Source organism: Manis javanica, chromosome 3 (genome assembly GCF_040802235.1).
Source record: "Manis javanica isolate MJ-LG chromosome 3, MJ_LKY, whole genome shotgun sequence".
In the NCBI taxonomy this organism is placed as follows: Eukaryota; Metazoa; Chordata; class Mammalia; order Pholidota; family Manidae; genus Manis; species Manis javanica.
Genome location: NC_133158.1, coordinates 50,844,067 through 50,858,960, shown reverse-complemented (window position 1 = coordinate 50,858,960; position 14,894 = coordinate 50,844,067). Strand labels below are relative to the sequence as shown.

Here is a 14,894-nt window from a genome sequence, read left to right as displayed (position 1 = left end):
CTACTAACTCTGTTTAAGATTGTGATTTCCAAGATAAGAGATCTATGCTTATTAGGATATTGACAACACTATAAGCATAATAATTACTCTTTAAATTAGATGAAAGGGAAAAAGGCTACTATTGTCAACCAGGTGACAGATGGTTGTGTGGCTTGGACCGCTTGGCAGAAATGAGAAGTGGTCAAACTTGGCATCTATCTTGCAAGTGGAGCCAGCAGTATATTTGGATGGATTGGATACGCGGGGGTGGGAAGAAAGAGAAGTTAGGACTCCAGCACTTGTAGCACAAGCACCTGGCTAGACAGAATTACCCTTAATTAAAATGGGGAAGGTTATGCATGCAGCAGGGGGAGCTTGGCTTTTTACATGTTAGATTTGAAGTACCTATAAGGCATGTAGGAGGTGATGGGCAGGAGTTGAATGTACCAAGTCTATAGAGTTCAGGGGAGTGCTCCCAGCTTGAGAGATGTCCTGGGGAGCCATTTGCTTCTTGGTGTGTATTAATACCTTGAGACCAGGTGAGATACCCAGAGTGGACATGCAGGGAGAAGAGAAGACATCCAGGGATGGAGCCACAGAAGACTCCAAAATGTGGTCAAATAGCAAAAGACACTGAGAAGGAACAACCAGCATAGCAGGAGAACTAGGTGAGAGTGATGTCCTGGTGAAAGAAGGAAGTTCGAGAAGGAGAGAGTACTCAACTAAGTCAGTGCTATAAATGGAACAAGTTAGAAGAGGACTACATGACTTGAGTATTGGATTTAACAGCATGGAAGTTTTTGGTGGAGTGATTGGCTCAAGACCTAGGGGGAGTGGATTCAGGAAAAAGAAAGAAGAGAGAAATTGGAGACAGTGAGGAGAGCTCATTCTTCCAAGTATTTTTTCTATAAAAAGAAAGTGAGATACACTATGCTGGCTGGAGGGTAAAATGGAGTCAAGGAGAAACTTTTTAAGGTGGGAGCGATTACAGGCTGTTGGGATGCAGATGGAATGTTCCAAGGGGGATTAGTGGGGTAAAGCCTAGGGGAGATGAGTAGAGGAATTCCTGAGTTGGGGAAGGGGTTGGCCTTGGCTCAGAGCAGGGCCTGTGCATGCAAGTCACAGCAGGGGAGGCAGAGTGCAGGGAGGGCACCAAGGTGAGCAGGAAGGAGCTTCCATTTGCTGGGTAGAACAGGAAGCAAGCATGGCAGACTCAACCCACCTCACACAATGGCAGCACCAAATGTGGGGCCCAGATGTTCTGACTCTCAGCTGCCACTGTGCTTTTCCACCATGAGGCGGGAGCCCTCCTCCCTTGACACTGTTCCTGCTCTGTCTCCTTTTTCTTCTTCATTGATTATTTGCTGTGCAGCAGCTTTCACTTGGTTGGTTGGTTGGTTGGTTGCTTGGTTGGTTGATTGCTTGGTTGGTTGATTGCTTGGTTGGTTGGTTGGTTGGTTGGTTGGTTGGTTGGTTGGTTGGTTTGGTTGGTTAGTTGGTTGGCTGGTTGGTTGGTTTTTTTAATGATTCCAAATAGAAACTTGCAGAAAAATATTATTACAGAAGGCTGTATTTGAACTGCTGGATATCCTAACTTATAAAACTGCTAGTAAGAATGTATTTTGAAAACTGAAACATTATACAAAAGTTGTGTATGCAAGAACCTTTATTTCATCTCTTTAATTCCAAAATGGAACAGAGCTACCTGGGAAAGAAGAGGCCAGGTGTTTTACAGGAACACACGAGGAAGTAGACAGCCCCTCACTTCTGCCACAGACAAGCTGCGTGGCCTTGAGAAAGATACTTAATCCCACTAAGCTGCAGTTTCCTCCTCTGGAGAATGGAGATAATGCCTGTTGTGCAGATTGTTTTGATAATCAAATGAGTTAATATGTATGAAAGCTCTTTCTGAAGCATAAAATGGGCACATACCATTAATGAAATAAAATAATCTTTTTTATTCTCTTATTTTTGCAAGATTATCTAATTGTCAGATAATCTTGCAAAAGGACACCATGGAGACCTTTACCCCTCAGTAGGATTATTCCTCCTCATTTGTGAAATGAAGATGCTGGACTAGATTTCATGGTTTAAAATGTGGGAGTGGGTACATGTACCTGTAGTTTTGTGATAAATTGCCTGTCCCAATGACTTGTAATACTTTACCTTGCCAAGCGGGGGCTATTTCTATCCCTGCTTAAGATCTGAAGACAAACTCTCAAGAGATTTTCAGGGCCTGCCTTTAAATGACATTCTCACTCCGAGTCTTACTCATTTTTTGTTTATTTTTACAGCATAAACCCAAAATAAATGAAAACGTCACTGGAGATTTCACTTATGTCATCGACAAATTAATTCCAAACACGAACTACTGTGTGTCTGTTTATTTAGAGCCTACAGATCTGAGAGCAATAAATAGATCTCCCTTAAAATGTACCCTGCTTCAACCTAGGCAGCAATCAGGTATGACAGTTTTTGAAAATTTGTATCTTACTGTTACTCTGAGGGAAAACCTAGTAAAGAAAAGAATCTGAAAGTCACAGAGCACTAAAGGTATTTCTTCCATTGAAGGCGCATCGCAGAGATGTTTTCTATTGGTTCAGCGTCTACCGTATGTGGAGTCACTTTTATGTTGCCGTGTCATAGGGACAATCAGATATCAACCTTTATAAGGTCAGGTCCTCCTGAAGTGGAAATGCTTTTATTTCAGGGAGCCCAGATGAAATTGCATTCGGTGTGCCCTTAGCTTGGCCATTCTCCGAGCCAAGTGCTGGCAGCCACGGCACCAGCAGTGTCCTGGTGAACCAGTGCACCCAGCCAGGTTGCTGTGGTTGGCTGATGTGACCTAGCTCTCAGGAAGGTTTACAGAAGCTCATAGATGGCAGTGAAATTCCAGCATGGATGGATAATCGGTGACAAAGCCTAGAGCTCTTACAGAAAATGTAAACCCAAAACAAATTGACATTTATGTTCTAACTTCAGTTCTCTGACATCAACCAGGCATCCAGTGGTTCAATTCATTTCTGACACAACCCACCTGGAGTTAGCATAGACCGCACAGGTTAAGGGCTTCAGTCCCACAAGACTGTCCCCACATCAGGGGCCAGCCATGGGTCCTTGGTCTCCAGGCCACCCAAACTTCTGTCCATCTTGGCTACATATCCAGAGGTTCCCCAGGACCTCCCTTCAGATTTAGTAATTAGCTAGAATGACTTACAGAACTCAGGAAAATGCTGTACTCACGATTACTGTTTTATTATAAAGGATACAAGTGAACAGACACGTAGACTGAAGAGTCCTGAGTGCAGGAGCTTCTGTCCCCTGAGTGTCCTCCCAACACTTCAGTTGTGTTCACTGACCCAGAAGCTCCCCCAAGCCTTGCTGTCCAGAATTTTTATTGGGTTTGATTATGTAGGTAGGGATGATCAATCAAATCCTTGAATCGTTGGCCATTGGGGCTTAACTCAATCTCTGAGGCCCCTCTCCCCTCCCTGGAGGTCAGGGGGTGGGGCCAGAAGTTCCCTGCTACTCTGTGCTCCTGCCCAGGCCCACCCCGGAGTGTCTAGCCCTCCTCGCATGAGTCACCTTGTTATGGTCCCTCAAAGACACTCCTGTCACTCAGGAAATTGCAAGCGTTTTTGAAGTTCTGTGCCAAGAGCAAGGGATAAAGGCCAGATTTCTTATTCTTACAATTTCTATTATATCATGACCTTATAAACAAAATTGCAAAACCAACTGAATAGAGTTTTCTCCTCTACTCCAAAGTGTGGGGTTTTTCCCCTCACCAAGCGATTCTCTGATACCAGCTCAGAGTCTTACAATTTAACTCAATTCTGATTTTGTCTACCTAGAGGTAGCATCAGATACTGCAGGTTAAGGGCTCTGTCCCACAAGACTGCCCCTTAGCACCATTTCAAATGTCAGGTGCAGGTCCCCCTGGCCTTCCAAGACCAACCAGCTATAAATCAGAGATTCCTACACCCCCTTTCTCCAGATAATTTGCTAGAATGGCTCACAGAACTCAGGAAGACAGTTTACTTACTAGATTCCTGGTTTATTATAAAAAGACACAACTCAAGAACAGCCAGGTAAGAGATACACAGGACAAGGTGTGGGGAAAGGGCAGGGACTTCCATGCCCTTCTCTCCAGACATGCCACCTTCCCAGTGCCGCCATGTGTTCACCAACCTGGAAGCTCTCCAGACCCTGCCCTGGGTTTTTAGGAGGCTTCACTACATAGGCATGACTGATATAATCCTTGGTGGTTGGCAATTAATTCAACCTCACTTCCCCAGCAGCCAAGGGGTGGAACTGAAAGTTCATGGTTCCCACCCCCTAATCACCTGGTTGGTTCCCCTGACAGCCAGCGCCCATCCTTAGGGGCTTTCCAGAAGTCACCTCTTTAGTAGAAACTCAAGTGCAGTTGAAAGGGGCTTGTTATGAACAACAAAAGACACTCCTTCACCTTCCTTGTTTGCTCTTATCACTCAGGAAGTTCTACAAGTTTTCAGAGCTCAATGCCAATAATTGGGGACAAGACCAAACATGTATTTCTTATTATAAATCACAGTATCACACCAATAAAGACTCAAATTACTAATATAACGTGATGGGTTTGGCGAAACTCAGTCCCCACTTAGAAAGTGGATGTAAGGCTGACCTATTTTTGGGGGGTGGACATGCTCTGTAATGATTCCATTTCTCCCTTGACTTCTCTCTGTTTTACTTGCTAAGAAATGGTCCTGCCACAGCATGCTATCCTGTCATTTCATCTTTTCTGGGTGTGACACATCACTTTGCATATTAAGTCAGCCTCCATTCTTTTATCATTGCGCACTCTTTATTAAACTGATGCCCCAATTTTTACTGTCTCAAACTCAGGAACCAATGTTCAGATAACATTTCACTGTCTACGCTTGCTATCCGAACTACCCGTCCCTAGCCACACTTGGAAACCAGACAGGTTTGGATGGTGAGAGATTCTTGAGAAGCCCCTGGGACCAGTGTTAACTTGGACTCAGTAATGAACACTGTTATCTTAGGGCAGCACTGATACGGGGAACTTTTAGTCCGGTGATCTGGAAAAATGCCCTTTCCTTCTGTGAAGTCCTAAATTAACTGGTTGGCTCTTTTGAAAAGGCCTGGAGGAAAAGCTGTGTTCACTCATGCCTTTAACAAATATTTACTACAGACCTACTATTAGCCATATTCTCTTGGAATCTTATACTGGGGGTATAACAATGAACAAAACATAAAAATTTGTGACCTTGTGGAGCTTACATTGCAATAAGGAGATGGAAAAACAAGATTTTAAAAAGTAAAAATATATAGTATGGTAAGTGTAAGTGCTATGGAGAAAAAATATGCAGGGAGCAGGTAGGGGCAATGTCAGGTAGAGGGTGGCAGGTGTCTGTTTTAAATAGCATGCTGCCTTGTTTTACGTTCCATAGAAGCAGATCCTAAAGTAGACATTCTGATTCACGTGATTTCCTGGGGGCCGAAGAGTGGGGAACACACCTGGGTCAGAATCCCATGACATCACGGCTGCTCCAAAGGAGTCAGTTTAGTTCACAGAATCCTTTTCAGGAATGTAAACTTATGTGTAAGAATTTTGTGACATAAAGCTGTGCCTTTGTGGCTGGGTCTGATTCTAAAACTGTTGTTGATATGACCCTCCTTCATTCACTCTTGACGGAAACGAGAATGGGCTCATGAATCTTCTGCCATCTAACAGTCTTCACCGAGTTTCCTTCTGTTCGTTCTTCAACTTACTGACAGACTTTTTAAATGTATAATCCATGTTTATTTTCCTTTTTTCTCTCCTGTGTCTGTTTTGCCTGAGGCTGTGGGTTACAGAATTAATATTAATAAAGGTCTTTCTGGAAATTGGAGAGAGCCTTAGTTATGTAACTACTGATTTCTTCTAAGTCCAAAAGTTAGACTTCTGGAGACCTGTTTTCAGTCAGAAGGTGGAAATGTTCCAAAAGGAATTTTGACAAGAAACTAAAGGGAACTCATAATAAGACAAAGTGAGTTCTGCAGAGCCTGGTTTGGGGTCCTGGCATGGCCAGAGTCCACCTCTGCATGACCCAGTTGGGTATTTTTTTCAGGCAAATACTCCTTTCCTACCTCCTCCTTGCTGTGCCTGCTGTTAAGTAACAAAAATTCAACTGAGTAAATTTTAAAGATCTAATTGGCTTTATTGAATGATTCATGAATCAGTCAGCATCTCATCTAGCAGGTAGAGGGAAAATTGCCCCTACAGAAAGGGGAAAGTTTTTCAAGCCAGCATAAGGAAGTCATCAACAAAAAGACAGTATTATTTTGGGCAAGGTCACTTCTCTTTGGGTGACAAAGGTCATTAGGTGGTTTATGTCACCAGTGCTGCCCAGGAAATTCCAGGCTGACTGCTTAAGATTACATACCTGGGGAAGGTTGACTCTGCCTTTAGGTGGGCATCAAGCTCAGGTTTGGTGACGTGGATTTAGCACAGGCGACTCCATTTTGGGCCTGAGGTCTTTTTTAAGAATACTGACGTGTGGCTAGTGGGCATTTTGGATGTGGCTAATGTGACTGAGAAACTTTTTCTCTTTCAATTTTAAATAGTCTCATGTGGTGAATGGCTACCATATGGGACATAGTGGTCATAAGGCATAATTATAAACTGAAAGAAATTTTACTTTTAAAAACTACATCTGTCATTTTTATCATTTTAAAGAAATGTGTCCAGTTCACCCTTGAGCAATGCAGGGGTTAGGGGCACTGACACCCTGTACAGTCAAAAATCTACTTATAACTTTTGACTCCCCCAAAACTTAACTACTAATAGCCTACTCTTGACCAGAAGCCTTATCGGTAACACAAACTGTCAATTAGTACATATTTTATATGTTATATGGATCATATACTGAGTTCGCACAATAAAGTAAGCTAGAGAGAAGAAACTTATTAAGAAAATCATAAGGAAGAGAAAATAAATTTACAGTACTGCACTGTAATTACTGAAAACAATCCCTGTGTAAGTGTACCTGTGCAGTTCAAACCTGGGGTGTTCAGGGGTCAACTGTGCTTGGATTACTTCACTTTTTTTTTTTCAACTTTGCTCCCTTGATATCTCCTTCCACCACCTCACCAATGCGCATTTATTCCCAACTGCAAGTACTTATTGGATTTATTTCGAAATAAAGTCATTTGATTTTTCATCAACAGGGACATCAGAATCTGCCAAAATAGGAGGAATAATCACTATGTTTTTAATAGCAGCTGTTGTCACAAGCACCATAATAACAATGAAACGGATTGGTTATATATGCTTAAGAAGCGATTTCCCCAAAGTTTTGGTATGTCGCTTTCTTCTATTTTTACCCTTATTTTTTATTTTAAGAATTTTTTTTTACATACTTAGGTATTTTCAAAGAAGAAAAGTCCCATTTTCTAAAAACCAAAGTGGTTTATCATTCTAGTTTATTTTCTATCCCTATAAATATACATTTGCATTTTATGTTTCCTTTTTATCCTTTGTCCACATATTTTTAATGGTCATGTATTCCATTGTTGTTAATGTGCTATTGTTTCCTTAATCATTTCCCAACTGTAGGGTTATTTGAATGGATTTCTTTTTCCTTGCTTTTCCATCTTTCTTTGACCATTACAAATAATGCATTAAACGCTTTTATAAAGATCGTCCTTTACTTTGGATTACTGCAGTGAACATATACACAAGGAGGATTTTTGTTGTAAAAAGATAAACAACTAACTTGTAATGCCAGTGGTGACATCTAGGTATTCACATTTCTCTGAAGCTTTGCTGACATGGATTAATCATTTTTACTACTTTTGTTCATTTGTCATGTGTACAAAGGTCCCCCGTTGCTCTCATCTGTGCTACCTTAATAACTAGTGAAACCAGCCACTTTGCTTGTCTCTGTGCAACCGAGACGTACACTTTCTGCTCAGAGCCTTTGACACTTAGCCAGGCCTGGGTATTTCTAAACCTCCTCGTGTCTTTTGACTTAACTATGTTTATCCATCATTTGTCATTTTCCCAATCTCATTTCTTTCTTTCTATATTAGTCTTGTAATTTTCCACTCACACGTATCTTATTTTCTATGTTTGAACCCATTCACCTTTTCTTCTCATTTTTTAACAGCCACATGTTTAAATATTCTCCCACAGTTGATAAAACTGTACTCTCTTTTTCTTGTTGCTTTTATTTGTTTGGGTTGGGTTAGGGAGGGGATTGTTCATCGGGTGGTATGTGTATACTTTTGGAGATTTTAGTATATAATTAGTACTTGAACCTAGCCGTCACTTGGCTCTGCTTTGTGAAATACAAATGTCTCTGTGTTGGCTTCCATCCACACTGTGGCCATCTTGCAAGAATGGACATTTTTGTATCCATCAGTGTCAGCCTCTACTTGTAGCTTTAGCCTCAGCCTTCACTCCAGTCCTGCTGTCTGCCATGAGCTGCTTTGCCCAAGGGGTCTCAGGTAAATCCTACCCCAACTCACATTTCTCACTATCGCCTTGAGATGTAAAGGCCTTTACCTTAGGACCACACTTATCTCCTCCTAGACCAATCTTCTGCCTGAATTACCTAAACTGGTGACTAATTCTCCTGCCGGGTCTCCTTGGGATTCCTCCCCTCCCTACGATGCCCTCAAATTACATGCCAATTGTATATGGCATATAATGTATAATATAATATGCCTGTTGTGATAATCCAAATAATGGGGGGAGATGTTGTTATCTTGTATCTGTCCAATATTTCTCCATTTAAAATTATCCATTGTTTAAATAAAACTCTAGAAATAGTAAAACAGAACACTCTAGGCCTAGTGCATTTGCATATGTGTATTTAATTAAGATGAGATGTTAAAAATTTTAAATGACATCTTTTCTTATCTTGTCCTTTGTCATCATTGTCTTCTGCTGCTGTTTCTGTGTGTTTCACAAGTATTTATTGAGGATCTATGTGTCCACATGTTCTAGGTGTTGGGCATATAGAAGTGAACAAAAACAAAAAACCCTGCCCTTATGGAGCTTACCATCTGAAGAGTCAGGGTAGAGACCACGATAATTTATAGATGATATGACTGGCTAAGTAAAAAAAGTCACAGGAATCTAGAGATGAATTACTAGGATTACTAAGTTTAGCTAAGTTGTTACATACAAAATAATCACTATAAAAATGCTTGCATTTTTATACACTAGCAACAATCAACTATAAAATAACCATGAAGCTGCTTTTCAACATCTAAGAAATTAAGTATACAAATCACAGTGTAAAGCTCTGTGAATTTTCACAAACTCAATGCACCCCTGTAACTCATGCCCAGATCATGAAAGAGACTATGACCAGCCTCCCTGGAAGTGCCTCTCGCCCTCTTCTAGTTACTCCCCACCACCAAGGGAAACCCCTATCACAATTGCTAACAACGTGGATTCGAATTTGGAATCATACAACTTAAAAAAAAAAAAACCATTACAGTAGAAACATACTTTTTAAATGTATTTTAAATGGCCAGAGTTATTTATTAAAATTATTAAATATGAAAATATTTTTAAATATTTAAAGAAGGAATCTAACAGATATTATAAGCCCTTTGTGGAAAAAATGATCAAACCTTATTGCAAGTCATTAACAAAGATCTAGTCAAATGGGGAGCCCAAAAGCCGACCCATACATATGAAACATGTCTAAAGATGGGTAGAAATTACAGGGGAAAGGACTGACTGGTCAATAAATGTTATCTATATGAGAAAAAATGAAATTGGGCCCCTACCTCACACCATACACAACATCAGTTCCCAGTGTATTAAAAGAATATACTGTGAAAGGCAAACCTGTTAATATTTTAGAAGGCAACGTAGGATTTTCTATATGACTTTGGGGTAAGGACATTCTTTCAGACACAAAAAGGAAAACCACAAAAGAAGAAAATTAATATATTTTCTTACCTTAAAATTAAGAATTTCTTTTCCTCAAATGTCATCATAAGGAGGATAAAATGATAAAACAAGACCAGGGGAAAACATCTAATGTAAGTAATAAACAAATAATTAGCATCCAGATTATATAAAGAGGTCCAATGAACCAATAAAGGAAAAAGGTAGGCAACCTAATAGGTTCAGCCAAAGGCTGGGTCAGGGCAGAGTAGGGCAAGAGCAGGTTTGTCCATTTGGGCAGCCCAGGCAGGCATAGGGGAACAGAGGAGGAGGAGGATGCTGACATTCCAGGTCTGTGAAAGACATCCCTTGACCATTCACCCCACAGTCAACCTGGAGGCAGGACCCACCAACAGAACAAAACTCAGCCTGCCTCGTATTCTCTTTACTCTCCTTCCGCACTGTGTCCTGGAAGTATTTTCTTCCAAAGACTGGTCTCAGTCTCCCACCCCCCTCATCTCTGATCCTTTAGGCATCATCTGTTTCTGCAGTCCAGGGAGTTTGACTCCAATGGAATCAGCTCACTAGAGTATCTCCTCACCCATAGTTCCTTGACATCCCTTAAGAATGTCTTGGCAATGCAGAATTGAAATCTGTCTAGCCTAAATGGACACATTCCCCAGATGTTCCAGAAACAGTGAGGAGAGAGAATAAAGAAGGAGAGGGCCAGAACATAGTCTGTGCTGTGGACAAATGGCCCAGTTTGAAATCCAGCCTCTATCCCTCACTGTACATGAACCTTGAGCAAGTTTCTTAATATCTGCACCTCATTTTCTCATCTATAAAGTGGAGACAAAATAAGTAAGCCTACTTAGAGCAGCTGTGAGGGTAAAACAAATTATAACACGTGTAAAGTACTGAGAGCAGTGCTGGGCCAACAGCGAACACTGTTTAATAGTTAGCTAGCTATTGTTATCATCACCACCATCCTCATTACCATGCAGTGAATCTCATTCAAGGTTTATTATGTCAAAAAATAAAGACTAAACCATCAGAATTGATAGACTTTTCTTTGTTTTACAGAATTTCTGTAACAGGTCGGGCTGGGTATTTCCTGAGCTGCCACCACTGGAAGCTGTGGCTATAGCAGAGGTCATTCATATTAACAGAAAGAAGAGAGTGTGGGATTATAATTATGATGAAAGTGACAGCGATAACGAAGCAGCCCCCCGGACAAGTGCAGGCGGTTATACCATGCACGGCCTAATAGGCAGGCCTCTGTGTCCAGCCTCCACCTCCGCAGCCCCCTCAGAGGATTGCATCGACTCAGATGCTGAGGAACCTGGCCTGCCTGAGCCCGACGCTGACACTGAGCCCCTCATGGCCCCAGGGCCGAGCCCCTGGCAGTCAGAATGCACAAGTGAGGCGTACAGGGGGAGAGGCAGTCTGCTGCAGGACCCCTTTTCCGAGGAGGATGGCAGCTCCACTGAGGGGTCTGGGGACAGAATTGCCTTCAACGTGGATTTAAACTCCGTGTTTGTGAGGGTTCTTGATGACGACTCAGAAGTCCCTGCAATGTTATCATTTCCAGAAGAGACAGTCTACCTGGAGGGTCCCGATGAAATGGATCTTGATGAAGCAGAAAGCCTTCTGGTGGCTAGTGGAGACAGGACACAGCCACCCTTCCCTGGCCCCGCTGCAGAGTGCCTGTGGCCTGAAGATGCTTCTTCCAATAAAAGCGACACTTCTGAGTCAGATGTTGACATTGGGGATGGTTATATAATGAGATGAAGCCAAAAACATTTAATGAATTTGGACTGACAGTACCTCCAAGGGTCTCCCTCTTTGCACTGTCACCTGCTCCTTTGTGGTCTGCAGTGTTCTCTGGGCCAGGAGTTGGAGACTGTAGTCCGCTCGGGGTTCCTGGTGATGTCACTGATGTACATTCCCAGTGGGGTGGAAGGGAGTTGGGAAGTGTGGTACTTTATCATAAAATCACCCAGTGCTTTGTTTACATGTTCAAAGTGCTATACTTTGAAGGGAAAATGCCCTGCCAGCTCCCTTTACTCTTGGGCATTTATAATGTTTCTATACCATGTTTCCCAGAGTAAGGAGCAAGGCTCCCTGTGGTTTCCAGGGATGGGCCAGGGCCCTGTAAGATTTCTGGGAAACAATTAAATTGGGCCAAGGTGGAAGTGGGGAAAGAAAAGGAAGACACCAAGGGTTCATGGCAGCAGCATTCAGCAGTGCTGAGCCTAGCAGGCTCAAGGAAGGAGCTGGAAAGCAGGCAGGAAAGGAAGAGGGAGGGAGGGCAACCCGGGGAAAGGAAAGAGACACAGAGGAAATGGAAGCACATGCTCTGAGCTGGAACCTGAGATCCAGCCAAATCTTGGGCACTTCCTAGATATCATATTCTGTCGTTAGAATTGGATTCTCAGCCCCTTGATTTTAGTGAGGAAGACAGATTGCACACACAAGTAACTCTAGTCACAAGCAGGTAACTAAAAGGAAACATTTGCATGAAGGAGAAGGCTAGAATGTCAATAATCATATTTTAAGATTTTTAAGTAAGTGAGAGAACAAAATGCAAAAATGCTTCAAAGTTTTCAGAAGAAATGTCTACAGATCCTTTTTAATAATTTAAGAAATGCTGTGTGCGCTGATTCCAAATGTCCTATGTGTGACAACAGTTCCTGTGAATGGGGCTGAAAGGGGAGAAGAAACATTCTAGAATATGATGTAGCAAACATGACGAGATCTGACTCTGCTGACATTTCACTGTGTGGTCCTGGGCACTGGGCTTAGCCTCTGAGCCTCAATTTCCTCATTTGTGAAATACAGGGTTTGGCCTGAAATCTCCAAGATCTTACAATGCTGGAGAACTATTAGAAAATACACAGGAATAAAGATTCTGGTGTAGGAACTACAACCCAGAACTGCTGCCTGAGTGATGAAAGGCATCATGTTGCCCAGCTGCACCTGGGGGGGTCTCTCCCTGCACTCTAGGTGAAGCACTAGGAGAAACCTCAGCCTGGACGGGGGAGGGGTCTTGACTCTGAATGAGGAAGAATTCTCAAGGAGGTCAGAATGTAGGTAAAGAGGGAATTCGTTAGAGTGAGAGCAGTAGGAAATGACAGCTGCCTGGCAGGGAGCAGAGAATAGGAAAGTGCAGAGGGAAAGTTCTTGGCCTAGGACAGATTCCCTTGCCAACTCCTGAAGCCAGGGTCACCTGGCATCCTGTGTCTGCTGGGATCTGCACTGCATGGGGAATAGCCCCAACCACTCCAGGATTTGCAGCCGCGGAGCACATGATGGAGTGAGATTATGTTCTCAAGAGTTTCCCAAAGGAGATTTTCAGGCAGGCTACTGAGAGCAGATCACACAGCTGCAGTTTCATCCGGGTCACCCAGGCAATGGAAACATGCAGGCCCAAATCTTGAATTTAGCAGCCCCTTCCTACTCATTAGGAGTAAAGCAGAACAGAGTGAAGACTTGGAAATAAAGTGAAATAGCAAGGAGACAAAACAATAATTTGAGCAGTGAGAAAGCTTTATTTGAAAGTACACACTTAAAGGAAAGTGCGGGCATCCTCAGGAGGCGCACTGAAAGTTTGGGGTTTCTTTTCTAAGGCTTTCAAGAATGGGGCAAAGGGCAGTGAGGGGGTTGTTGGGCATAGGCTTGACTTGGTCCTAAGGTGCTTATCTGGTGAGAGACACCATGTCTCCTTTATTATCACTCCTCCAGCTGATTCTGCTAAATTAACCCAACACAAGGAATTTATTTATCCTGTTTTCCTCCAAGATAGTGGTTACCCTCAAGTAGTGGGAACATAGCAGTCAGGACTGCCTGCCCTGCCTTAAGATAGGCTGTTAGGTTATTGTCTGATTGCCAGAGAATGTGTTAGGAATCTTCTCAACTCTCTGCTTTTTAAAATGGAATCTTAGCCTTAAGATGGGGTCCCTCCTGTGCTTACTATACTGTTTATATATCAGCATTTTTCATCATAGGCAGGAAAAGTTAATCATGTTTGTTCCATGTCCCTGCCCTGCCTCAGTAGGACCCTCCAATCTCTGTCCTCATGTCAAGAGGAGGTTCTGGGACCTTTCTTCTGGAGCCATCCAAAAGGGAAAAAACAAAAATTTTATTAGTTCTTGTTCAAAGACTGAGTAGGATATTTTTGTAACTGCTCTAAAGTAACTCAAAGGTGAGGGCCTTAAAAAGAGTAAGCCTTATTTAATAGTCTAATGAAATCCCATAAGGGAATTCCTCATATACATCCTGAATGCATCAATCTTGTTTTGAGAGATTTTCAGAGTGATCTTTTGGGGTAGCCTCTTTATGGCTGCATTTATGTGTCTATATGAGTGTACATATGTGTTTTTTAATTTTGTATAATGTTTGGATGTTGATAAATGATAATACATACTTTTTCATACAAGCTTGGTGATGCCTTTCAAGCTGTTTCTCATTGGAGAATGTAAGTATGCAGCAGGTTTGTGATTCTGCCGGCATCTTTGGGACTGCAGAAAGCTCGCCCTGTCTCTGGGCGGTACTCCGCGGGGGCCATGCGGACATCCCTGTGCTGGCGTTCCCATGGACGGTTCTGGCCTCAGACCTCAGGCAGTGCCTTACATCACCCAGTACTTGCCTTGCTCCGGGTTTTCCAACCTCACCACTGTACAGGTTTACAAACAGTAATCTTTCTCACCAGTCCCGTGAGAGGAACGAGTTATTGCCAAAATAAATGTCTTGGTTTTGTGTTGCTGTGTATCCCTGGTGGAGTTGGGTGTAAAGAAGAACTTCTCAAACTGGATTTGCTAATGAAGCGCTTTAAAATCAGTTTATCTGTGGAGAGAAGGAATTACGGAGGCAGTGCCAGTTCACTGGAGAATACTGAATGGTGTAAAGAAAAACTATCACCACCCACATTTCCACCAGCCCAGATTCAACCTCTGGGTTAGCTGAGGAGGCTCCCCTGGGCTGTTACACTTCTTTTAAAGATTACGTAATGTCAGGGTTGTCCCCC

General features: G+C 42.5%; 1 protein-coding gene across 3 annotated transcripts in view; it reads left to right on the top strand.

Annotated features, from left to right (window-relative positions):
* Positions 1-14,630, top strand: part of IFNAR2 (interferon alpha and beta receptor subunit 2) — a 43,660-nt gene extending 29,030 nt beyond the window's left edge. The window contains exons 7-9 of one of the 3 annotated variants that reach the window (XM_037014604.2): positions 2,274-2,442; positions 7,189-7,319; positions 10,952-14,630. In XM_037014604.2, coding sequence (XP_036870499.2) covers positions 2,274-2,442; positions 7,189-7,319; positions 10,952-11,659 — 1,008 coding nt within the window. In that variant the 3' untranslated portion in view covers positions 11,660-14,630. The remainder of the gene's footprint in view (positions 1-2,273; positions 2,443-7,188; positions 7,320-10,951) is intronic. The other 2 variants (XM_037014607.2, XM_037014606.2) reach the window with 2 other exon arrangements.
* Positions 14,631-14,894: the final 264 nt, after the last annotated feature.